Source organism: Pundamilia nyererei, unplaced genomic scaffold (genome assembly GCF_000239375.1).
Source record: "Pundamilia nyererei isolate P.nyererei 1_Seehausen unplaced genomic scaffold, PunNye1.0 scaffold00503, whole genome shotgun sequence".
In the NCBI taxonomy this organism is placed as follows: domain Eukaryota; kingdom Metazoa; phylum Chordata; class Actinopteri; order Cichliformes; family Cichlidae; genus Pundamilia; species Pundamilia nyererei.
In genome coordinates this window covers 66758-91633 of record NW_005187904.1, presented here as the reverse complement: position 1 = coordinate 91633, position 24876 = coordinate 66758, and the positions used below count along the sequence as shown (strand labels likewise).

Sequence of the window (24876 nt, the reverse complement as noted above, 5' to 3'; positions counted from 1 at the left end):
GCAGGTTGTAAAGGTCTTGCTGTACAACAGGGACCAAACATTGGAGACTCATGCAATACTCGATGATTGCTAAGAACGAAGCATCATTTTATCACAAGCTGTTCGACGTTTAAACCTCACCCCAGAGTCTGAGACACTTACCCTGCGGGGACACTTCCAAGTGTCCTCCCCCTAGAAACCTGGGGAGAAGTATCATATACAAAAGGCATTCACCGCCGATGCCCTTGGTCTCTCAGAACATTCCTATCCGGTGAGGATTCTCCAACGCCGCTATAAACACCTGCTTGACTTACCTCTGCCTTTGGTAGACCATGTTCAACCTCTGCTGCTTATCGGCTCTGACATGCCTCATCTCATGGCACCTACAGAACCAGTTCATCTGGGCCTGACAGGGGGACCCATCGCTGTCCATACCAAGCTTGGTTGGTCGCTCCAAGGTCCCATCAGTATCGACCAAACTCCTGCAACTGAGCAGCATTGCCTGTTCACAGCAACAGTTGTGCCAACCAGTGAGCTTTTCAGGAATGTTGAGCGTCTCTGTCAGATTGATACGCTGCCTTATGTGAGCGAGAAGCAGGTAACCCGATCGAAGCAAGATCAGCAAGCTCTAAACCTACTCCAGACATCCACCATCAGGGTCACTGTCGATGAGACAGAGAGGTATGCCACACCACTGCTTCGTCGCGCCAACTCCGCCACGCTTCAAACTCCTATCCAAGCAGTCTTGCCAAGTCTGCGCAGTACAGAGAGGAGACTTGTCAAAGGCCCACAACGCGCCGAAGTATATTGTCAGGAGAGTCAGAAGCTAGAGAAGATGGGCTATGTAGCCGTGGTGCCACATGAGATAGCTAGAACCACTGCAGAATCCTGGTTCATACCTCACCACATGGTGCGACACGGACAGGATCGTCTTTAACTGCTCTTTCCAGTACAAAGGGAAGTCCCTCACCTCTATTCTCCTCCCTGGACCTGCCCTAGGTCCATCTTTGCTAGGAGTTCTTTTTCGGTTTTGACAGTATCCAGTTGCTGTGATTGGCGACATCAAAGGTAGGTTCCACCAGGCACGCCTTTTGCCAGCAAACAAACCAGTGCTGCGCTTCCTCTGGCGGGACATGAAGAGGAATGAAGAGTCGAAGATCTATGAATGGCAAGTGCTACCATGCCTCCGCAGCACCCACTCCCAAGAGGAAGCTAAGGCCCTAGTCAACAGTCTGCGCCAGCTGCTCCACACCGGGGGCTTTGAGATACGTCAATGGGCCAGCAACATCCCTGCTGTCATTGAACATCTTCCATCCAATGTCAGATCTGAGAGTAGTGACCTATGGCTCTCTCAGTCTAGCACGGACCTTTGGGAGCCAACTCTGGGATTGACATGGGATTGCCTTCGTGACTCCTTTAAATACAGACATCGACTGGGGGAGACAACTGAACCCACACTGAGGAACGTCTACAAAACACTTGCATGACAGTACGATCCGCTAGGTTATATAGTACCGTTCACCACACAGGCCAAGACTCTGGTACAGGATCTTTGGAAGGAGCAGCTCGGCTGGGACGACCCGATCCAGCCACCTAGCCTTCGTGACAGATGGCTTGCCTGGGAAAGGGAGATTCCTGATCTTATCCAAATGGAAATCCCCAGATGTTATGCACCAGTGTCTGCTGATTCATCTGCTTCAAGTAGAGATCTTCACATCTTTTGCAACACTTCCAAGAGAGCATATGGGTCTGTCGCTTACCTGCAGAGAGATGGGAATACCCGGAGATGTGTGGATAGCGTGAATAACCCTGCTGATGACATTACCAGGGGCAAGACCTTGAAGGAGCTGTCACGACCACACCGGTGTCACCAAGGCCCTGAGTTTTTACGTCAATCCGAGGAGCATTGGCCGACCAGCCCACCAGTATATCCAGAGCCAGAGGATGGTGAGCTGAAGAAATCATATTTCTGTGGACAGGTTAGGGTTAACTCCTGCCCTCAACTTCCTGAAATCAGCATGTTCTCCACCTGGAAGGATCTCATGAAGACAACAGCAACAGCGCGGTCCCTACATGGGGCGGCTGACCCAAACTCAAGTTCGCCCAGTGAAGCAGACGATTACATAAAAGCTGAGAAACTCCTCCTGATGAAGGCCCAGTCAGAGTCATTCCCAGAGGAAGCCAAGGCACTCAGGTCTGGCAGACCATTGCTAACCAACAGCCGTTAGAACTCCTTATCACCCGAATATGATAAGGATACGGAACTGGTGGAAGGTTACGAAGAGTTGAGCAGCTGGAGCTAGAAACCTTCCACCCGATCATACTAGACCCCCAAAAAAAATCCTCTGACTAAGCTCATCATCCAGGATTTTGATGAGACCCTCCTTCATCCTGGACCAGAGAGAGTGTTGGCTGAACTGCGTTGCCGGTTCTGGATCCACCGGGGGAGGGAAGCAGTCAGACGGTATCAGAGGGACTGCAGTCTGTATAAACCATCCTTTTATTCAACTGGAGTCGATTGTTTTGGACCCTTTACTGTGAAAATTGGACGTCGAACAGAGAAGCATTGGGGCATAGTCTTCAAGTGCATGACGACCCGTTGTGTGCATCTAGACCTCCTCGAGAGCCTTGACACTGACTCCTTTCTGATGTCGTTAAGGCGCTTTATTGCCAGAAGAGGCAAACCTTTTAAGCTCCTGTGTGACAACGGGACAAATTTTGTCAGTGGAGCCCGAGAGCTACATGAGGCCTTTGAGACCATGGTGCCTCAGTTGAAGGAGCGTTTGGCAGAGTAGCAGATTGCTTTCCATTTCAACACCCCCCAGTGCTCCTCACTTCGGTGGCACCTGGGAGAGAGAGGTCAGGTGCGTGAAAACTGCTCTTTAGGTCGTACTCAAGGAGCAGACGGTCCCTGAAATTGTGCTTCGTACAGTCCTTGTGGAAGTGGAAGGTATTGTAAATGCTAAGCCTCTCGGCTACGTCTCATCAGACATAGCAGATCCAGACCCCATCACACCTAACATCCTGCTGATGGGGACGCTATGATGCATCACTCCCTCAAGTGGTTTACGATCCCAGTAACCTTATCGGGAGTCGCAGATGGAGACATAGTCAAGTTCTTGTCAACCACTTCTGGTCCCGATTCATCCGTCACTACCTGCCTATCTTGCAAGAGAGACAGAAGTGGCAGAAGGATGCGGAGTACCTCAAACCGGACCAAGTGGTGCTCATAGTTGATCCTCAGCTCCCAAGAGCTTTATGAGTGGCCTTTCTACCTTGGATTCGATGGTCTGTGCAGACAGTCGGGGGCGGCTGTGTTAGAAAGCCCACTGTTTGCACGTTGTTTGCTTGGTTGAAGTGTTGTGGTTTGTTTATTGATAGTGTTTGCGCTGTGGAGATTGATATGTCCTACGTCATTGAACTCACCATATCATTGCTGACGCTCCTTGAATGCACCACTCTGTGCCATGTGCTGCTAGTCTGCCTTGTAGCTGCTGATAGCCAGCATTGTTCCTTGTGTCCTCTCATCAGCATCTCGTGGGTTTTGGTTTATTGCTGTGTGTGAATGCCAGAAGGTGGGTTCTGTTTACATGATGTTGTGTATGTCAGATGCTATTGTGTGTTCCCTCGTGACTATGCTAATGTTATCCTATGCTAATACGCTAATATGCTATGTAAGCTACTAAGTTAGTTAATGCTAATTATTAATTCTTGTGTAATTGTTGAAGTTGTTATAGATGTGAGTGTTGAATACAGTTCCTTGTGCTATCTCTGTGCTAGAATTATGTCTGGGCATGTTGAATGTTTTATGTGTGCTGTACTGATAGTTGCTTTATGTATCGTTACTACAGACCACAGCTGAATAAATCTCCTAAACTTGGAAGCTGCCTCCGTGTTCTTTAACCGGAACACACCCACCATACCTTGCTGCTCTAAATCAGCTAAACTCCTGGAGACAACATTCTCTCCATTTTACAGCATGTGTCAGATGTAAGCATAAAAGTAGCCCAGGTTGTGTTTCCACTGAAAACTTTAGTTACATAACTGTGTATTTAACACTTTAACAAAAACTAAACTAACAGGAGCCAGCACAATGCGTAATACAACTGACATTTCTTCTACATGAGCTGTGTCTTGGGTCGAGCTTTTAACCGGCTGTTTAAAGGCCTGCGTGTGGGTAAGGCTGCTTTAACTGCCTGCTTTGAGCTGTCAGGCTAATACAGAGGCCCACACCTGATTCTGCCCCGAGGTCACTTCCTGTGCCTTGCCCCTGGTCTTTCTCCCAGCTTTCCTGTCTTCTCACTACTGTCCCATCAAAGAAAGGCTAAAAGCAGTGCAGTGGCAGAAGTAATATCCATTCACCGTTTGCTCTTCCTGTCATATATAGTGCAACTAACGAGTGCTCCAGCAATGCTCAGTTGAGTCATTTGTTTACTTTTGGGTTGCACATCACCAGCTGCTAGCATCTCCTCCTTCCTAGCCTGGTTGTACTCAATGGTGTATTTGTGCCTCGCATGATAAAACGAGTGTGTAGTTTCAACCTTCAGCAAGCAGGAACTATTATCTTGCATAGTTTCCAAAGGATCGTGCTTTGTTGGATGTAGCTCTCCTTCAGGTACTAAATCGTCATCGGAGGGTGACGCGTGGCTGTCACTGTCAGACAGCGTATACTGATACGATCAGGGACAATATGACACGACTAACCCAAACTGTCTCTCACAGAGCAGACACTACCTTAAAGTGCCTGCTATGGTGTAATCAGCAGAGCTATTCTTTATAAATCACCTGACGCATGCGTAGGTTTTGGATCAGTGCTACACTCTGCCTTATTTACATACATCTACATCTTCTACCTAAAGCTTTCTGCCAGTCACAACGTTGCTGTAGCCAAGATTTTAGCAACGATGTGGCTGTGAGGAGTGGGTGAAATGAAGCTGGGGAAAAAGATCTGGATCAGATTAGAAATGGCAAAAAAAAAAAAAAAACCAGCTCACAGAAAACAGGTGAAGCTGTCCCAGGGTGGTGTCTCTGAGGGCCAGCATGTGCCTTTGACGTGGGCTGTGGAAGTGCTATGCACCTGAAATGTACACAGCTGACAGTTAAACCACAGCGGTGTCATTTGATAAGCTTGTGAGCTACTGTTACAAAATGGTCGAAACACTGGACTAGATATGACTGCAAGTGTCAGCAGCTGTATCACTGATTCATTCATCTTCTGAACCATTTTAGTGTTACGGCGATGGCCTGAAGCCTGTCCCAGCTGTCACTGGGCAAGAGGCAGAGTACACCATGACCGATTAGCATTTTAACACCGGGCTGACACAGAGGGAAAGAAAAGAAAAATTCACTGTTCTATTCACACCTCGTGCCAGTTTACCATCACCAGTTAGCCCAACAAGCTGTCTTTGGACAGTGGGAGGAAACCAGAGTCCCCCGAGAGAACCTGAGAGGCAAGCACAGGATTAACATGCAGACTGGTGCAGGGCTGCCAGCCAGCATGGAAGCTGTCGAGTGTATTTGCTGTTTGTGCTGATCGCTGGATCCTCAATGAGAGAATGACAGGTCGCACTGTTTGAAACTGAATTACAAGGTTTTAGTGCAACATGCTGGGTGTGACTCTGTGAAGCCGTCGGCAACTGTTAATTAGGCAACGGTTACGACACGGCACCACCGCAGTGGTTGCACTAAGTTCTGCAAAGACAGCGTGTGTGTGCGCACGCGCGTGTGCGCGTGTGTGTGTGCGTGCGTCTGTGTGTGTGTGCGTGCGTCTGTGTGTGTGTGTGTGTGCGTGTGTGTGTGTGTGTGCGTCTGTGTGTGTGTGTGCGTCTGTGTGTGTGTGCGCGTCTGTGTGTGAGCATTCTTGTTCCACTCTAGAAATCAGTCACTGGGGAGGGAGAAAGGGTGTGTAATGCATCAGCCCCGTGTTTTTAATTAATAGTTAATTGCGAATGGAAAATTAAAGGGAACGAGGACGAGAGGAGTAAAAAAAGAAGAAGAAATAATTAGGTATGAGGAGCGAGACAAGTTGGAGGAGAACATGTCATGGCAGTGTGGGGGAGAGGAGAGCGAGTGTGATGTTAGAGGAGAGAGATGCACGAGGAAGGGATGAAAGAGGAGTTGGCAGATAAACATAACAGGTGACAGTGAAACAGAGAGATAATGGCAGATAGATTTAATGAGGTCTCCCTAGATGTAATACTGAACTGTAATTATTCTGCTCACCTGTCTGAGCTTACATGCATGTGTATGTGGTTCTTAACATCCCCCCTGAACCTGCAGACTGTGTCTCTTGGCACCAGAGCTCTCCATTAGCACATGAGCAAACCTGAACCAGGAGGCCTCCTCTTCAGCTCTGCAACGGGTAGAACCAGATCCTGAAGAAGTATGTTAGCCTCTAATAAGCCGGTCGCATAGGGCGAACGTTGTGGTGCAACACTGCATGAAGGGTATAAATGTAAAAATGTGTCAGGCTTTTCTTTCTCTCCGTTTCTGAATAAACCTTCAGGTGCTGCGAACATTAATCTGGTGTTATTGAATACAGTAGGACGGTTCATGCTCTTAGACAGGTCACTGCCTATTTATTATACACTGTGTATTACTTTGGATATAGCTAGGATTAGCTGGTGGTGTACAGACCAGTTTACAGCCTCGGTAGAGTTCCTGTTCCTTCTTGAAAAACGTTAAAAAGTCTGCCACTGGAGCAAGTCAAAGTTCAGTACCTTCCAACATCATCATCTTGGTTTTAAGTGTATAAAACTTATTTTCATTTCTAAAACTGTGACGCTGTTCTAGATTTAAGTCCAACACCTCACTTAAAATAAGTCATTCTCCATTTCTGGTGCGTTTACCTTTCTATAAGCTAAACAGCTTTGTGTCTAATTTGAAGTGTGATGAGATATTTTGACTAGAAATTTAACAAAAATACTTGGTAACATTTTGAGTTTTTGCAGTGTTTACTTCAAGCTAAACGTAAGATTTCAATACCTGCATCCATAAAACTGAATTATTAGTTTTATTAATGCTTTCATATATTTTAAGTACAGTATTTGTTGCTCTGGAGATTGATGGTTAACTGATGCAGCACATGCTCCGTACTGAATTATCACAGCTCCTGCATGTAAAACTGTTGTGGCTCTTCTATCCTGTCCACACTTACAGTCTCCTATAACTGTACTCATGAGGCACATTTAGGTTATGTTATATAACATATGATGCTACTATACTCACTGGCCACTTTGACATACATGCTTTTTCAACTGCGTGTGAATACAGATATCTAATGTCTGTGAAGGTTCTCAGTCATCCAGGTCATCGTAGTCAAAGGAGCTTGCAAAGAAAAGCGTCTGGACTCCCACTAGGTTTATATCTGGGACTCTCCACCATTTGACCTTAGAACTGAAGAAGCTTCTCGGATGAGAGGTGAAACGTCTTCAAGCAACTTAAAGAAGTCCAGACGCTTTTCTTTGCAAGCTCCTTTGACAGATATCTAATATTTTTGTGTTGTCTCGCTGTCTTCTTAGCTAAGAGAGATGAAGTGGTGAAGCAGATGCAACATCTGAGGTGATCAGCTTAGTCATTGACAGTCCAGCTGGGTTGATGTTTTATGTAGTGTTATGTAGTAAGGCTGCGTTTGCAGATTGTTTTTCTAAATCATGCGACAGCATCAGATAAACATCTGGATGTTTGGATTTGGACGTTTTCAGTTCATCACGGGACTTTTCTTGAAGGCTGTTGTAATCTTTAGCTTTGTGCTGACTCTGGGGTTTCTCCCTGTAACTGCTTCTCTTGTTGCTTGTTACAGAAACTCTTCTACCATTAGATTTTCGTGGTCGATGAAGAAGCAACGGTGACGAGCGTAGAGATGTTCCAAACGTGACTGCAGTTGGAAGAATTGTTTCTGCTCTGGAGATGTTGAGTGATACAGATGATGAGAGCACAATAAATACTGAAGAGTCTTATGCACTCACTGGCCACCTTATTAGGTACACCTGGCTAGTGCCAGGTTGGATCCCCTGTTGCCTTAATGTTTCATGGCACTGACTCAACAAGGTGCTCTGCTGCACACCTCAGTGTTGCCTGGCCATTCTCCTCTGACCTCTGTCAACATCTCCCCCACGTCTACATGCTTGTATGTATTGAGCTGCTGCTATGTGCTTGGCTGATTAGTGACTGATACGCACTGATCTGTCAGAACAGATATTTCCAGATCAGTAGTTCATGTTACGAACATCTCACATGAGTGTTGTCAGTGCACAAAGAAAGTCTCTTTCTGGCCTAAAAAGGGCTAAATTCCATTTATTTTCACCTATCTGAGCTGGAAAAGACGCACTGGTGCAGACGGGCAATCCAAAGAAGAAAAATGATAACGTTTATTTATTATTATCTTAATATTTAGCTTTGAAAATCTTATTTTTGGAGATATTTTTGTTAATCATGTCTTTTATCCTGTCTTCCTTCTCTCACCCCAACCAATCACAGCAGATGGCCCCGCCCCTCCCTGAGCCTGGTTCTGTCGCAGGTTTCTTCCTGTTAAAAGGGAGTTTTTTCTTCCCGCTATCGCCAAAGTGCTGCTCATAGGGGGTCATATGACTGTTGGGTTTTTCTCTGCTGTACGATCTACTTTACAATATAAAGCGCCTTGAAGCGACTGTTGAATTGAATTTCTTTTGGACTTTAAACTTACATTAGCACCAGAGGCAAAGGGTAGGCTAAGAGTTTGTGAATGTATCGAGACTGTAACAAATTTTCTCCATGAATTTAGGAGTTTTCAAAACCAAAAATATGAACCCTGCAGGTGTAGTGAGACCAATGCCCGGACTCTATTGATATGCACATAAACTCTTCACAGCAATCCATCCAGTAACTAGTTTGGATCAAAGCGTTAGACCAGCCATCCCCGGAGCTTCGCCTCCAGCACGGCTTAAATACCGGCTTATGTGTGTTTTGAAGAAAAGCAGAGACAGAGCTGAGGGCATCGGGATGTGTCTGTGAGAATCTGTGTGCTCAGGATGCTGCTGCTTGACCTCAAGGTGTGATGACAAGTGAGTGGAGCCGAATAACGGAGCAGCTGATGCCTCCATTTCACTGTCTGTGTGTGTGTGATGGGAGGGTGGAGGGGCAACGTTACTGACACCTTCAGTTATTTATAGCTTCTTTATCACACACATTTTTATCTCCTCCTCTTTCTCCTTCACTCTTTGCACTTGCTGTAATGTTCTCAGAAAACACACACACACACGCTGTGCATCCGAGTCTGAGGCAGCGCTGACAGGAGTTGGTCAGTGTGCACTTTGTCACTACCAAGAGCTCTGTCGACGAAGAACGGAAAGGGAGTGGATGGACGGCATAGTGCAAAAGAGCCAATCACAGGGCTTTGTGCGAGTGTGTGTGTGTCAGAGCAAACAGTGTTAGCTAGCAACAGTGCAGGGCTGAGATAACGACCTAATTGCATAGTGTGCTGTGTAGGCTTTGTGTTCTGTGAGTGTTCACATGAGTAGGTGTGAGGATAAAAATACGAGGCATTAACGAGGCAGGCGCGTTGTGTTTGGTATCATGTGTGCGCATCAACAGTTTTTCTTTCTGTGGGTTTCGTAACTTTAGCCGGTTAGCTTTAAACTTCAGGTCATCTTGTCAACGGAGCCTTCAAACTCCCAGAAACACGACTTTTTAGCGCCTGTTGATCAGTGATCATCAGCAAAGAACGGCCACGCTGGAGTCGATGTAACCAGTTTGGGCGTTTCACGAATTTAAAAGTGCGCTATAGGCAGACACCATCCTGTGACTGCTATATAACATCTGCTGATTGGCCCCAAAATGGCAGCCACAGGATGATGTCATGGAACAGCGTTGTGGTTAAATTGCCCATATGTCTGTCTCTCTGTCCATCTGTCTGACTCGGTGTGAAACTAAACTATGTTTCAGGTCACCGTGCAGATTGTGCCAAGGCTACATGAAATTGTACACATACACACACCAACACAGAAACACACACACACAGTCCCTTGGCTTTGCTGACAGAAGGGCTTGGAGAGTGGGTAATGAGAAAAGGTCCTCATGCATGAAAGCTCACGTCAGCAAGCTAGCCAGCCGCTCGCACACACACACACACACAGACACACACACATGTACAGAGATGGGAAAACATGTCAGTTACACTTCTGATAACATTCATAACACTAATTTTAAGTCTTTGCTCGACCCTGCTCTCCCCAGCTGTGACCTTCGGTGTCTTCCTCTCTCTTCCCGAGTTAGCAAAGATGCCAGTAAAACTTTCTAGAGCGCTTTCTTCTTCCATCAACCCTCCTCCTCGAATTGTTTTCCAGTTAGGGAATCACGTAAAAGCTCAGCAACATCCACAAAATGTAAATCGATTACCATTTAAGAACAAAATAGTTGAGACAGAGCTAGACGGAGCACACCTCGCCATGCTAAACAACGGGTAGCATCACGATATCCAGCTGAGGAAAGAACCACCTGCCTTTACGTGTCAGAGGATTGTTTTAGCTGTCTGTGTCCAGTTAGCTTAACAACCTTAATGCTGTGTGTTAGAAGCGCCACGGGACATAACGTAGGGACAACACGGGCCTGCTGAGTGTCGGCGCCCTCCCACGGCCACTTCTGTTCCTGATGAAAGGCTCAACTTTTGGTTTGGTTTAAAAAACTTTATTCCGAGTTCTTAAGCCTGTCAGCGATGTGTTTCACCTCACAGTCAGGTTTACATGGAAGCACATTCTCACAGTGCAAAGCTGGCCGAGCGCCCCTGCAGAAGAGGCTCTTTGTCATAACTTTAGCTTCCTGTCGTATAAACACAGAGTCCCCAGTTCTGTTTGTTAGGTTATTTCTGACATCAACCTCTCTATTGGCATCGTTTCCTCTTCCCATTATGAGTTTCTCCTCTCTGGTGGTAGGAAAGGTGGAATTTCGGAAAATGTCTTTTTGGCATCTTTTAGCGGGGACGCAAAGATCTGTCCTGGTTCCTGTCTGCAGCTCCAGGCTTTGGCCCTCTGTGTGAAAGGCACTGATGTAAATAGAAGTGTGGTATATTTATATAGGACTGGCACACTGCCTGATTGATCTGAAATATTACACTGACCGAGACCACAAACACACACACAAAGTCAATACCGTTGGACACTCACAGAAACAGTAAACAGATGTATCGTACCACACATCTGCCATATGTCAAGAAGCACACCAAACCAGACCACGCAGAGCAGAGGCCTTTTTAAACTGACCACGAACTCTGTGGTCAGGTTGTTATAAAGAAACCGAAGCTTTTCCTTATTTCCTTTCATGTACTTTACGTCATAACGATGGATGTTCATATTAAACTTGTAATGAGGTCGGCGTATGTGCGAGTAATCCCCGTCAGGAACAGAACTTCAGGATTTGGACTCTCAGCACTCCGTCTGCTCTTGGCTCTGTATGATTTTAGTGAGGGTGGATATCACCTTATATGGTAATCTTAGGCGTACAGCAACCCACCCACCTGCTGTTCAAACCTTCTGTTTGAAAAGAGCAGCCAATCAGAAGAAAGCGGGTTGAACGAGGAGCAAAGAGCTCACTTCAGACCTGATATAAGTGAGGATTATTTTGATTCATCAGTCAAGCACCTTTCAGTGTAATTGATGTTGTTCTCCAAAAGTTGAATCTGTTCATCTGGACGTAGCGTTTTGTGGGAGAAACGTTTCGTCACTCATCCAGGTGACTTGTTCAGTCTCAGCTGACTGCAGATAATTGATGTAGTGTGAGTACATAATACTTTATCTCACCGGCTCATGACTGATGCTGCGTATTGCTGTCCAGCTTGACACGATGCTAAAGAACAAGTTGTGAACAGTTTCTCTGAACAGTTTCTCTGAACGTTCACTGCGGGGCTGCTGACAGCGCTTATATTTGTTCTTAGTTCCTACTAGTGATGTGCGATACCACTGATTTCCTTTCCGATCCGATACCAAGTAATATTCAGGGTGGTATCGACGATACTGATCCGATACTTTGTACAAAAACGTATTTTATTTGTTGTATCTTAAATTATAGCGTCATAATGATTACAGGACATCAGATTACTTGTTCTTATCACTTAATAATGCAGAGTTCATCATATAGAAATGAAAAAACTGAAGTTGTGCTATTTGACTACCTTGCCTGCCTGTGAGAGACGTCTGTCTCGCCCTAGCAGCACCTGTCCCTCTCCTCCTCTTCAGTTCGCCTCAACATACGTTCGTCATATTCTGTGATATGATTTACTCTGAGGTGACAAGGTTAGTGATGTTGCCACAACCATACATGCCAACCCTCTTGATTTTTCTGGGAGAATCCTGATTTTCAGTGCCCCTCCCGAAAATCTCCCGGAGCCACCATTCTCCCGAATTTCTCCCGAATTTCTCCCCGGACAACAAAAGTGCGGCCCAGCCAACTCCAGTTTCCAACAATGACGGCAGCTACTTAGTTTTAATATTGCTCTTATTTCTCTTTCTGGGTCGCAAAAAAACTTTTAACATATTTTCAGGTGAGAATGTAGCTGTGTGAACTTCAAATATCTGAGCCGACACATCGTCTTCAAACCCCCGCGGTCTTTCACTACTCGGGTTAAACATGATATTTAAGTCACTTTGATAACTTAAAAATGTTCGTGTTTGGCTTCTTCGGTGTTTTATTTGTTCGTGAGTAAATCGGTTTGGCTGAGATTAAAGTGATTAGATTAAATTTAATTTAACTTTTTTAATCCCTCGGGAGGGTTACTCCGGGGTTTTACACAGCTGAATAAACGTCAAACAGAAAATGATTAAACAGAAGTGTGAGACGGTCGAGAGTTTACGCCAGCGCCCGGTTATATTTTAGATAGCAAGGAGCAGACGACAGAGTTTCACTACCCGGCTTTCTTTAGACCGCGAAGGACTAAAGAACCCTAAGGCGGAAGAGGAAGTAGTTCCTTTGAATGTAGACAATCCGAATGTTATAGTTTCTTTCCACTGTGTTCATGTTAATGATAAACTACAAATTTACCCTAAATTACTAAAATATCGATATTTTAATGTGAGAATCGATTCTAGAACATAGATGATTGGTATCGGAGGAATCGATATTTCAGGATCGATCCGCACATCACTAGTTCCTACACGTGTCTCTCTGACTTTAGCGAGCTCTTTGCACTTTCTTTACTAGATTTCTTTTCAATTTGGATTACTTGGTTGTAAAGTAAGAACAGTGGGATAGACACAGGCCTGTAATACACGCACAAATGTTTGCAGCCGTGTTGGATCCTGAGTTGTGCTGGAGGCCCGTTCGTTCGGGTTTATTTATGCATGGTGATGTTGTCTATCAGAATTGCCTCACACTGTTGCCTCAACCTGTATCTGTCTGTTTGAATCAACCTGTTGTTCGTGGCTGTCCGTCTCTCTGTTGGTCTTTGTCTCATTTGTCCATACGAGCAGGCGTCTACCTCGCTAACTGTCCCTGCGACCGTCTGTCGCTGTGCCCTTGCGTTAGGTGCAGTGAAAGACATTGTGGCATTTCAAACAGCAGCCTTAAATGTCAGGTTAGGCTACAGTTATGGGCCCGCTCCCTCCCTCCTCTCCGGTCCAGGCTCCACCTGTGCTTATCTCCATTTTCCTCCTTTTCCTCTTTTGTATCCCACAAACGTGTAAAACACCTTTGCCGTGTGCTTTTAATCCACTTTTTTATCAGGTTGAGAAGCAAACCTGTGCCTGCACATAACTTTGCTGTTCACTTTGTTTGCCTGTATAATGAGCAGAGCCCAAGTATTTAACATTCTTTAATGCCCGTGCGTCTCTTTGTTTCTAGGATCATCCACGAGGACGGTTTCTCCGGCGATGACGTAAAGCAGTACAAGCCCGTTGTTTACAGCAACACCATCCAATCTTTGGCCGCCATCGTCCGCGCCATGGACACGCTGGGCCTGGAGTACGGAGACAAAGAGCGCAAGGTCAGCTCCCGTCCTCAAGCGTGCATACACGTTTCCCAAGCATGCCCAGCAGAACGTACGACACATAAATGACTCATTTTCCAAATACTGTCACCAACATTGTAGAGTGTGATGACAGAGCACCATAAACGAGGGAAATGTTTTGTGATTGTTTTGTATTCTCATTTCTGTGAACTAAATAAGGCTCATCATTAAGCACTTAGCTCGTGCACCAAATTCCCAGCCTACGACTGACGCACGTAGCCACGGGATGGACCACATAACTGGGATAGAGCAGGGAGAGGCCGGCGTGGGCCTTGCAAGACAAAAGCACCAGGAGTCCAGCTCTTGTATCAGACCTGTTAAAGTATATGTGGCAGGACAACGATCTCTACCAGCTTCAGCTCCTCGATTTGACCTTTGTGAAGACAAAAATCTCTCCGTATAAAGTTGTGGAGGATAGCACTTAAATATAGCGCAGATGTAAGACTGCCTGTGCTGAATGCTGATAGCTGGTCTAAGCAAATTCAGGTGCGGCAGTTCAGCAACGTGGAGGACGCATAATCAGCGAGCCAGTGTCAAACCGACACAGACCTTCCCTACACATTTCACTCTTGACTGGTTGCAGCTGTGTCTAATGTAAAAAATATTCGCAGCTTGTTCGTTTTCCCAGAACGTTAGACGCTGCCATCAAAGACAAGTTAGCATCACATTAGTATTCACTCAGAAAGCATCATTTTTCAGGGAACACTTTAAAGACGGTACGATCTTTAAAGACCGTACTGAATGACCTAACCAAACAATCCTAATGTGACCAAGGAGACACTGAAGGAAAAGTAAATGCCCGGTGAAAATGAGGGAAGACAAACCATCATGAAATGAAAAACACCAGCTTCCAAACAAACGCCGCCTCCTGAGGGACAAACGGATCATTTGCTTCACCACAAACTCCAGTGGCCTCTGAAGTCATGGCAACGTTTGATGCTTTGGAAAGCATCGAGAGGAAAGCAGAAAATGATCAGCACTTGTTTTATATATATTTCATATTTTAATGTCTTTGTTTCGCTTGCATCTTTTATTTGATAAACTGTCTTCAGTTTATCGGGATTGGCTGTGAACGGACCCTGTCACGCTTGGGCCGAAATTCCTTCACACTAAGGCTCACACCGGGTCACTTTCCCAATTTTGCTTTAAGTTATAAAGTTATTTTATTATTTACATTTGGCCTAATATTGATCCTTATTGCTGCTTCAGAGGATAGTTGGAAATGTCTGTCAGAATCTGCAGATTATACAGAACAAATAAAATGTTCACACTGTCTTCCCAACAGTTTCACTGACATCTACGCTGGATGGCCAGGAAGCGTTCGCGATGTCTTCTCCGGCGCTGATAATTGGCGTCTGTCTTGTGTCAGTGATTTAATGCGACGTGACCATCAAACAGCAGTCGCTTTCTGAAACATCAGATATGTATCAGATTCAGCACCACATACCAAAGTGACCCAGATCGGCTTTGAAAATATCGGATTTGTGCCGTTCACACTGTCACACCATGATGGTCGCAGAGGGTCAGAAAAGTCGGATTTGATGCGCTTTCGCCTGCAGCGTGAACGTAGCCTTAGTCTTTCCCACTTCTCAATCCTCTGAATCCTGAAGTATACACGTTCAGTATACAACCTGCTAATTGAGGATTATGAATCTAATCCACAGAAGAGCATCGGTTCTATCTGAACGCAGGGCAGCGGGATGAAGCTAATCAACCGCTCCTTTACACTCAGCTCAGTTTCAGGTTCCAAATTTCTAATAAATCAGGTCATTAGACTTGTCAGGATATGACTCAGGCACTAAAGAGTGCAGGAAATGCAGTCATGTATGGCACCTTCAGTTAAATGCTGAACATCAGCTCGTGGTTTTGAATGCACTGCTGTAGGAGCGAACACGTTTTCACTCAGCCTCACCTTCTCTGCTGGAACGTTTTGTTTGACCTCTGTCTGCACATGAAGCATCCTGATGTGTTTGTGTGATTCAGACGAAACACTGACACGCCCACTTTGTTCCTGATGTTGTATAAAAGTTCAAAGTGAAGATAAATGCTGCTGGTGTAAGTGTACATCATTAGCGTTCTGTGTAGTTGTTGATGATGCGTCGCCATAACAGTCGTGGTGATGATGTCACGATGACAGAATATCTGTCCCCCTCCTCACTGCGTGAGCGGCACAGATTTGAACTGTCAGAACACATGCAGGTGACCTTAACCTTATCCAAAGGCACGGTGTATTTTTAATCACAACGCTGCTTTTGATACTCCATGTAGAGGCTGAAATAACAATACACCTATTGATCAGGATATGCTGTGTGTGTGTGTGAGTTGTCTTTGTTAGACTATTGAAATGAGGACATTTTGGAAACGCAGTAGTGTGAGGAGTCAAGGTCAGCCATACAAACGTGTGTGTGTCTGTTGGAGGGTATAATATATCAAAGTATTGCGTTTCTATTTCGAGGTAAAGTGAACAGCCTCAGCTACATTGTTATTTGTACAGAGTCAATCCGTCCACCCAGCCAGCCGTCCAGCTGTCCGTTTTCTACCACTTATGCAGGTCATGGGGACGGCAGGCAAACCTCTCTCCTGCCCTCCAGCACCTAAAGCTCCTCTGGGAGACACCGAAGTGTTCCCAGGCAAGAATGGAGCAGTTTATGTTTTTGGTGTGAGAGTCGACAACAAGATTTCTGTGCTACACTACTTACCAGGTTAAAGTAACGTGTGTTACAGAAGGGTTGCAGGATTATAACAGGTTCTGAAATGAATGCAAAGTGTTGAAGAAGAGGCGTAAAACAGGAAAGAGGACAGAAGATAGATTTTTCAAGGCAAAATGGAGAAGTGACAGTGGACAAGAAACAGAATGAGCTGTGTTTATACTCCCCATCTGACTTCCCCACAAAGTAACCAGAGCAACATCCTACCCACATCAATAAAGGACGAGGGGCGAACGTGAACGTTTTACATACCCGTATCCTTTAAGCTCTCCTCTTACTCTTTCAGCTTCCCCCTCTAATCCTGTGCTGGGATCGCGTATGTCAAACCTGTCCCGTCCTATCTTTTTCTGGTCTTTTGCTTGCTCTTCTGACTGCGCCCCACCCACCCACCAATCTGTTTCTCTTTGCTAGTTGCTGTGGCAACCCAGTGTTTTCCCTTGCTCTCAACACATTCCACAAGCCCGTGTCCAAGGGCGCCGTGACACATACACTTGGAGACGCGCACGCACAAACTCACACGCGTGTGCAACACATGCACACATTATGATAGCTTGCTTGAAATAGATCTTTGAGCACTTTTCACTCAGGCTTCACAGAAGAAGCTTCAAAGAGAAACCTCTTTGGTGTTAAAGCCTCTGCTGGTCCTTCAATAAAACTACAGTTTATGGCTCCGTGCTGTGACCTGAGGTAGTATACTATGTCTGTCCTTATGCACATACCAATCAGTCCCATTCTCGCAAATCTTAGGAACTTTTTTTTTCATATTCAGTTCAAGCAGGGATGAATGTAATCTAGTGATTAAGGCCAAGGACAACTGTATGACAGTAATGATAGTTTCCAGAATTCTCTCCTGCAAACACAAAGTCTAAAAAAAGTAGTTAAAGCTTAGGGCAAGGGTGGGGAACTCCAGGCCTCGAGGGCCGGTGTCCTGCAGGATCTCACCCTGGGTCAGCACACCTGAATAAGACGATGAGTTCATTACCAGCCTCTGCAGGACTTCAAGACATGTTGAGGAGGTGATTTAGCCATTTAAATCAGCTGTGTTGGATCAAGGACACATCTAAAAGCTGCAGGACCCTCGAGGCCTGGAGTTGCCCACCCCTGCTTTAAAGTCAAAGTCAAATTTATTTATATAGCACATTTAAAACGACAACTGTTGACCAAGGTGCTGTATACAATTTAGGCGAATGCTTTCACCTGTATCGTCCTCTGTGTAAAGTTCCCCTCCATTCCCAGACCAACTTGTATTTAGAGATAATGTCCTACGGGATGCATTGGTTAGTTGCATTTAGATCCATTACTCCAGCAGTAGCAACAGTGCAGTATTTAAAATATGAACAGTAAAATATGGCATTTTTCATCCATCCATGTGTTTTTTTTGTAACCGCTGTTGTCATTTAGGGTCCCAGGGTGCTGGAGTCTGTCCCAGCCGTCACAGGGCACAGAGGCACATCCTGTACAGGGCGCTGGTCTAGCACGCCGTTTGCACTCATATTCACACATGGCCTACTGCGTGTCTTTATGATAAGCTGAATCATTCCACTGGTACAGCCTATGTTCTCTTACTTCATGCTGGACGTGTTTGTTGTGTTTGAGGTTGGATGGTGATCCCTGTGGAACCAGTGCCAGTGTTTTCCAGGGTGAGGTATGGATGATGGAGATCGCCCGACCATTCTTCTTGGAATAACATCAGCAGACCTTAAGTGTCTGCCTGGAGCAACCACTCGGGATTTTTTTATTTATTTTTGTTCGAGCCACAAATAATCAGCCTGTGCTTTACTCGTGGATTTGCCTTAGGCTTCATTTTCTATGTCGGTATATAAAACTAAATGAAGTCAGAGGCAGTAGGGCAGAAAGGCCACTGTGATTGAGATCAACTCCACTTCAAGATATTCATTAACATTTTATTGTTTCAGCAGGGAGGGGTGCTGAGCGTAACTAGGACAGGACACACATCCTGATTTTATAACTTCAACATTTGATAACAGAATCAGCAGTTCAAGTTAAAGACAATGACTGTACTGTGATTTCTGCCATACTTAAATATACTCAGTAAATGTACTTGTAATCTCTCCTCTCTGACGTAACACAGTATCCAGAGGGAGATGTTCCTGCTGCCGGGCAGCAAACTTTGACCCTCGAGGGGCAGTGCTGCTGACGTTTGACTTTCCTCAGCTGTCACCTTTCTGTAGTGTGAGATGCTAAAGTATGTTAGCAACACATGACATGTGATGATGACTTCTTTGAATAAGAGCTTGGGTCTAAGACACTCAAGTTATGATATGTATATCTTTATTTTTCTATATTTACAAATAAATGACGAGTGCAGCAGTCAGTAATTCAGGTCTGATGATGAGAAGGAAATTATGGACGCAGCTGCTATTGAAATGAAGCGCACGCAACTACTGACATCAGAGAAACACTCGGTGTCTCCATGGACCCTCAGAGGGAAACAGGGAAAGAAGATAAGATGGAGCGGGCATGACGGGGATAGGATGATGATAGGATGGACCGAGTGTGGAAGATAGCGAGACAGCGAGAGCTGGCAGACAGGTCGCTGCGTGTTGTTGTGGAAACTAGCTGAGTTATTCTCACGGGTTAGTGTGTGTGGGTGTTCCTGTCTAGCTATCTTTGTGAGGACCGAAATCTGCATTCTACTATACTTGTGAGAACCAGCAGTCACTTGTGAGGACACACAAACCGGTCCTCACAAGTTTGAAGACATTTAAAGGCTCAAAATGTGGTTTTAGAGTCAGGTTTACAATTAGGTTATGGTTAGGTTTAGGGTCAGGCATTCGTTTGTAATGGTTAGGGTGAGGGGCTAGGAAAAGCATTATGTCAATGAAGGTCCTCACTAAGATAGCTAAACGGGCGTGTGTGTGTGTGTGTGTGTGTGTGTGTGCGCGTGCACATGTGTTTGTACGTGTGAGCTCCAAAACCAACGCCCATCTGAACACAATGTTCCCATTGTGTGTTAAACATAAAATAATCTACACACGGCCATACTGCTGCAATAAACTGGAGACACGTAACAAATATAGCTCAGTTTCCCTTTTTGGGTTGTGATGACACACAAAGTTTTACATATCAGGATATAATAAAAATAGTCAATAACAGGACTTCAAATTAGGTACTGATATGAACTACAAACATGAGATACTTTATTTATTAAAACCAAAACCAAAGATACAAGCTCACTGCTTCCATAAGAATTAATGGGGTAAGGTACAGCCAAGTGCTGCTAATTAAATGAACTGCATGATGAAGTGTGAAGGACAGACTCTACAGAGCACATTTAGGATGTTAAAAGTTAAAGTTCGCGACAGTACAGTCAGAAAAAAGACTGAACAAGTGCACCTTGTTTGGCAGGGGTGTCAGGAGAAAGCCTCTTCTCTCTAAAAAGAACAATGAAAGAGTATCTGAACGAAACACAGGGAGCAAGAAGAGACCGCCAAAAGGCCCAGGAGCAGTCGTTGGTTGACTGTGAGCTACCAAAGTATTCTGTATCTACAGCAGGTCTACGTCGCTTATGAGGCCGTCTGTCACTCAGCTAAAGCTTGGCCAAAAGTGCTTCAGGAACAGGACGGTGATTCCAAGCAAAACGAGAAAGAAATTAATCAAAGTGTCGCGACGGCACAAAGACTTCAACTCGACCGAAATGCTGCGGCAAGACCTTCAGAGAGCCGCGCGTTAATGAACCCCAACAAACCTCAATGAGTCGAAGCAGTGTTGTAAAAACACAACGATTTGAGAGACTGATAAAGAAAACAGTTACTTGTTGCTGCTGCTAATGTTGGTTGTATAAGCTGGTGAATCATGGATTGTACTTTGTTTTTACAAACTGCTTCTACGTTTTAGCTTCGTTTTTGTTTGGACCTCATTTTAAGACTTGGGGACGAGATTATTCTGATCATTTCCTGATATGTAAAACCTTGAATTAAAAGGTGATGTGTGTTGTCCTGAGTTTGAATCCAGCTGGTAACCCGTAGTTCCTCTGTCTGATAAAGGCTTGATGCTTTCCCATTGGAAGGAATTCAATGGAATCCATCTGAGCTGTAGCGTCACAGAGAAATGAAAGAAGTTGGAGGCTGTTGGTGTTTCATTAGGATTTATTGACCAGAACAAAATATGTAGAATTTGCATCTACAGATCTTCTGCTTTTATTTCTGTCTCTATCTGTACATTGGATCAGTTTCCTGTTTGCTGTAGTGGATTTTTTCTGGGTAGCAATAAGCTACAACTGTCCTGTCATCAGTCTGGCTGTCAGATTGAGGCTTTGGGTGTTCCTTCACGTGATGAAAACATTCAGCTAAGAAAACACCAAACCAGTCAAATCTCTCGATCACCTGTTTGAGGTGCAGTTAATAATGAGGAAAAACCACATTTTGCCACATAAATGCTGATAATATCAGAATGAATCATTAAAAGGAGCAAACGGGACCTGGATCATCCCTGGATGTGTGAGGATCACCCGGTAATGAACAGGTGGACAGTGGTCACTGCACAACTGTGTCATTATAATAAAGCAGCATTGTAGCCCAGTGTGGGCGTGTCCAAACCTGTTACAGGTGTGTGCACGCAGAGTAGATGAGCACACTTTGAATGGGATCATTGCAGATCCCTTCCTGCCAGGTTAAGAAGGTCAGTGTATGGACACAGCTTCCACCACAGACACACACAGACACACACACAGACACACACACACACACGTGTTTGAAGTGTGTGTCAGTCTGCCACCTTCCTGCAGTGCTGAGCTCCCTTTGATTGTTCCCTCCCTCCCTCCCCTCCTGCTCTTTTGTTATTTTCAGCATCATCCCTTTGTCTCTCCCCTCTTACACCCTGTGTCCTTTATTCCTCTCTCCTCCTTCTTTCCTGCACTTCTTTATTGATGCTGTCGTTTCACCTTCTTCTTCTCTCGTCCTTCCTCTTCTCCTCAATCACCCGAGTCTAGTCTCCTCTTGTTTCTTCCCCCTATTCCATTTCTCTCATTTAGGGATTTCCATTTTCCCTGTAGCCTTGCACTTCACTCTCTTCATCTATCTAATAGAGCAATAAGGTAAGCTCCCTGCCATGCACCTGACTGGCTAGCTCAATCAATTAATCAAGACTTTCAAACTTTAATCCCACCTCACAGTGATGAGAGATCATTAGTCTCTGGGTTACTGCAGCTGGGTAATTAACACACACGCACACATGCACATATGCGAGTGTGTGGATTTTAGGCCGTGTGTGTCTGTGTGTAGATGCATGTGTGCTGAATGTGTGAGTCCATGCAGAGAGAGAGAGATAAATATAGAAATCCAGAGTAAACCAGAGAGAGCAGAGAGAAAGCCTCTGCATCTTTAAAGTGAGATTGTCGGTGCAAAGGAATGAACCGTCGTCTCCTAGCAACAAAAGGACCGTCATCCCATACCTGAGATTTGGGAGTGTGTGTTATCCACGTCTTTGTTCCTAGGACTGTCACAGGTCAAATTTTATTATTTATACTGTATCTGTACAGGACGTGTCGTTAGCCTTTTTTCAGTGTTCATACTAGGACAGATTTTCCATGGTTATTTGTTTGAGGCGCTGTAAGGAAGACTCCTTAACTTGGCTCTTTCTGTGAGTTTCCATGCCGAGCTTCAGCTTCTGGATCGGTGATTCTCCCAGCTCGAGTGGGTTTTGCGGTATCGTCTCTGATGGTGAAGATGGGCTGAAGCCTGCCCTCCTGTGCTTATCGTGGGGTGCAGCTTTGCTTTGCCTTTATTGTAATCAGCAGGAAAGCTGCCAGTGCTCTGAGCTTTGACCAGATTCAGACTGTATTCATTAAAAAAATAAAAGGATCTGAGGTTGTCATCTTTTTATTTGTGGTGATTTGCTCCACACTAGTCATTACTTCCTAAGTGCGACAGAACACACACTGAAAACATTTTTTGGGCTAAATAATTTTGCTATAAACTCATAACTTGTTATTAGTTAATGATAAAAACTAAGAAATAAGAATCGCGATGTATTGCCATTTCTTTCTGTGAAATAAAGAACAACCGTTTCCTTTGAATGATTTCTGGTTAAAATGATTTAATCTAAAGACTCTGACTGACTTATGTCCAATCGGTCTTTAAGTGATGACGTATGAATCCTGCTTCCAGGTCCAAACTGCTCTGTGTTTATTAAGGCTGTTGTGTTTTTAACATGTTTTGTATCTTGTTCTATTTAATCTGAACAAGCCCCTAAAAACAATCAGTGATCACTGTCGGTCTCTCTGGGTTTTATTGCCACTGTTCATTTTAAAGCTCAGTGTTTAAACCCTTCTGATGTAGCTACAGCCCATGCAGCAGTATATGAATGACTAACCTCGTATTGTGGATGGATTATCTCAGTTGTTCTCCTGGCTGAAGTTTGGTCCGTTTACAGCATCCTGCCATGCGATTGCATTTGTCCCTAACCATCAGGAACCCTCACGTTAACTTTTATCGAGTGGAGAAAAGTTAGCGTTCATCCTCCAGCTTCACTGTGTTTATGCTAACATAGCTGTTTTGCTAGCGGTCACGTAGCACATCATTATATACCAGCTAGCCCAACTTCAGTAACCCTACAAACGTCACTGCTGTTTAGTTTTCTGTCTTCATTTATGTTGGAAGTGATAGCAGAGCTGTACGTTTGAATTTTTCAGAAATCTCTCAGTCAGAACATGCTATATCATGTTTAGGTGGAAGCTAGCGAGCTAACTTCCTGCTAACTTCTAACTCTGTTAAATTTCATACATTGTGTTTTCATGGATGCCTGGATGTTAAACTTAACTGTTACACCTGGTAAAGCAGCAACGCTGATCATTTTATTAAAGATGAAAGAATTTAGACAGTTTGTAACTCTCAGTGATGCCGCAGTGTTCGTTTAACTTTGGGACCTGCAGCGGAGTTTGGACCCGGAAACGGCTAATGTCAGACTTAAAGAGCAGATAGCAGCCACAGTGTCTGATTTTACTTCATTTTTACATCTTTTTTTTAACAGTGTCAATTGATATCTGCTCTCTCTCCTCTGCTCTCCATCACACACGATTAAAGGCAAACTGGTGTTGGCCTCTGCTACGTATAGACATTGGTGTACAAATAACAAAAGCGTCATTTTATAATGACATAATTTCTTTTCATTTTGTTTCACTCAGCTTCGGAAATATCTGCCGTTTTCTGTAGAGAGGCAGAAAGCTTTGATTGGATGGCCTGTTTTGCCGTTTGGTTTGACCAGCTGGGACCTTCCTGTGTAGAGCTGGCATGTTCTTCCTGCTCTCTGAGACATGCAGGTTTAGTGAACTGGCCACCTTAGAACGCCTGTTGGTGTGAATGTGACCACCAGTGTGTCTGTCTTTGTGTGCCAGCCGCTCTGATAGATTGCCAGCCAGTGCATACTGGGACAGTATCCAGTGCCGTGTGACCTTGAACCAGCTAAGCGGTTTAGAAAATGGATGGATGACTGACTCAGTGATGCTTAGTGCAGGAGAAACAAGTGTTTTCCTCAACAGGCTGCAGCTAATGATTTCTTTTCCCCCAGTTAATCTACTGTCTGTCCTGTCAATAAATCAGTGAGTTTTTTTCTCTATGAAATAGATAAATGCCTCCTAATGACGTTAATGATCCCACCAACATCTTCTTTTGATTTTTTTCTAATAGGTCTCAAGAACTGGATGATTTAGGAAGCTGGCAATCGGCAGGCTGTTGTGTGCTGGTAAATGTAGGCGTGGAAGGACCAGCGCGGTAAAGGAGATGTCTTCTTAGTCCTGGTGCCCGTGGACATGTTAGGTTATGCTTGGTATTCACATTGTTGAGAAGCTGGAATTTACTTTTGGTGATTAAAAATGAGTGAAATAACCTTTTTTGTCAACTGGCTGTTCAGTTCAGCTCTTATTAGCTTTGCATACCACAGTGTTGTGTTCCATAAAGCTAAGAGCAGATCCACTCGTCAGTACTGCCGCTGATTTTGTGCTACCTGTTCTTCTGCAGCGTGCTGCACTGTAGTGTGGTGACAAGTCTTGTGAGTGAGGTTGATTTCATTCTGTTATTGTTGTGATTGATCTCTGTTTTTGCAACCAAACTGCATGACTGCATGTGGATAACACAGCACAGATATTTGCATGTCTCCTTTTCAGTTTGTTATAGAGCGTTTATTTTATTGCAGAAAAGCGAGTCAGGCAGCAGGCAAAATTATGCCTGTTATGTTTGCCATTATCATCCACTCGGGGTA

The 24876-nt window shown here is 44.7% G+C and overlaps 1 protein-coding gene across 3 annotated transcripts in view; it reads left to right on the top strand.

The window, feature by feature from the left end:
* The window catches only part of LOC102196435 (guanine nucleotide-binding protein G(o) subunit alpha), a 96164-nt gene that overhangs the window by 11644 nt on the left and 59644 nt on the right, over positions 1 to 24876 (top strand). For all 3 annotated transcript variants that reach the window (XM_005754066.2, XM_005754064.2, XM_005754065.2), the window contains exon 3: positions 13786 to 13927. In XM_005754066.2, the coding sequence (XP_005754123.1) occupies positions 13786 to 13927 (142 nt within the window). The remainder of the gene's footprint in view (positions 1 to 13785; positions 13928 to 24876) is intronic.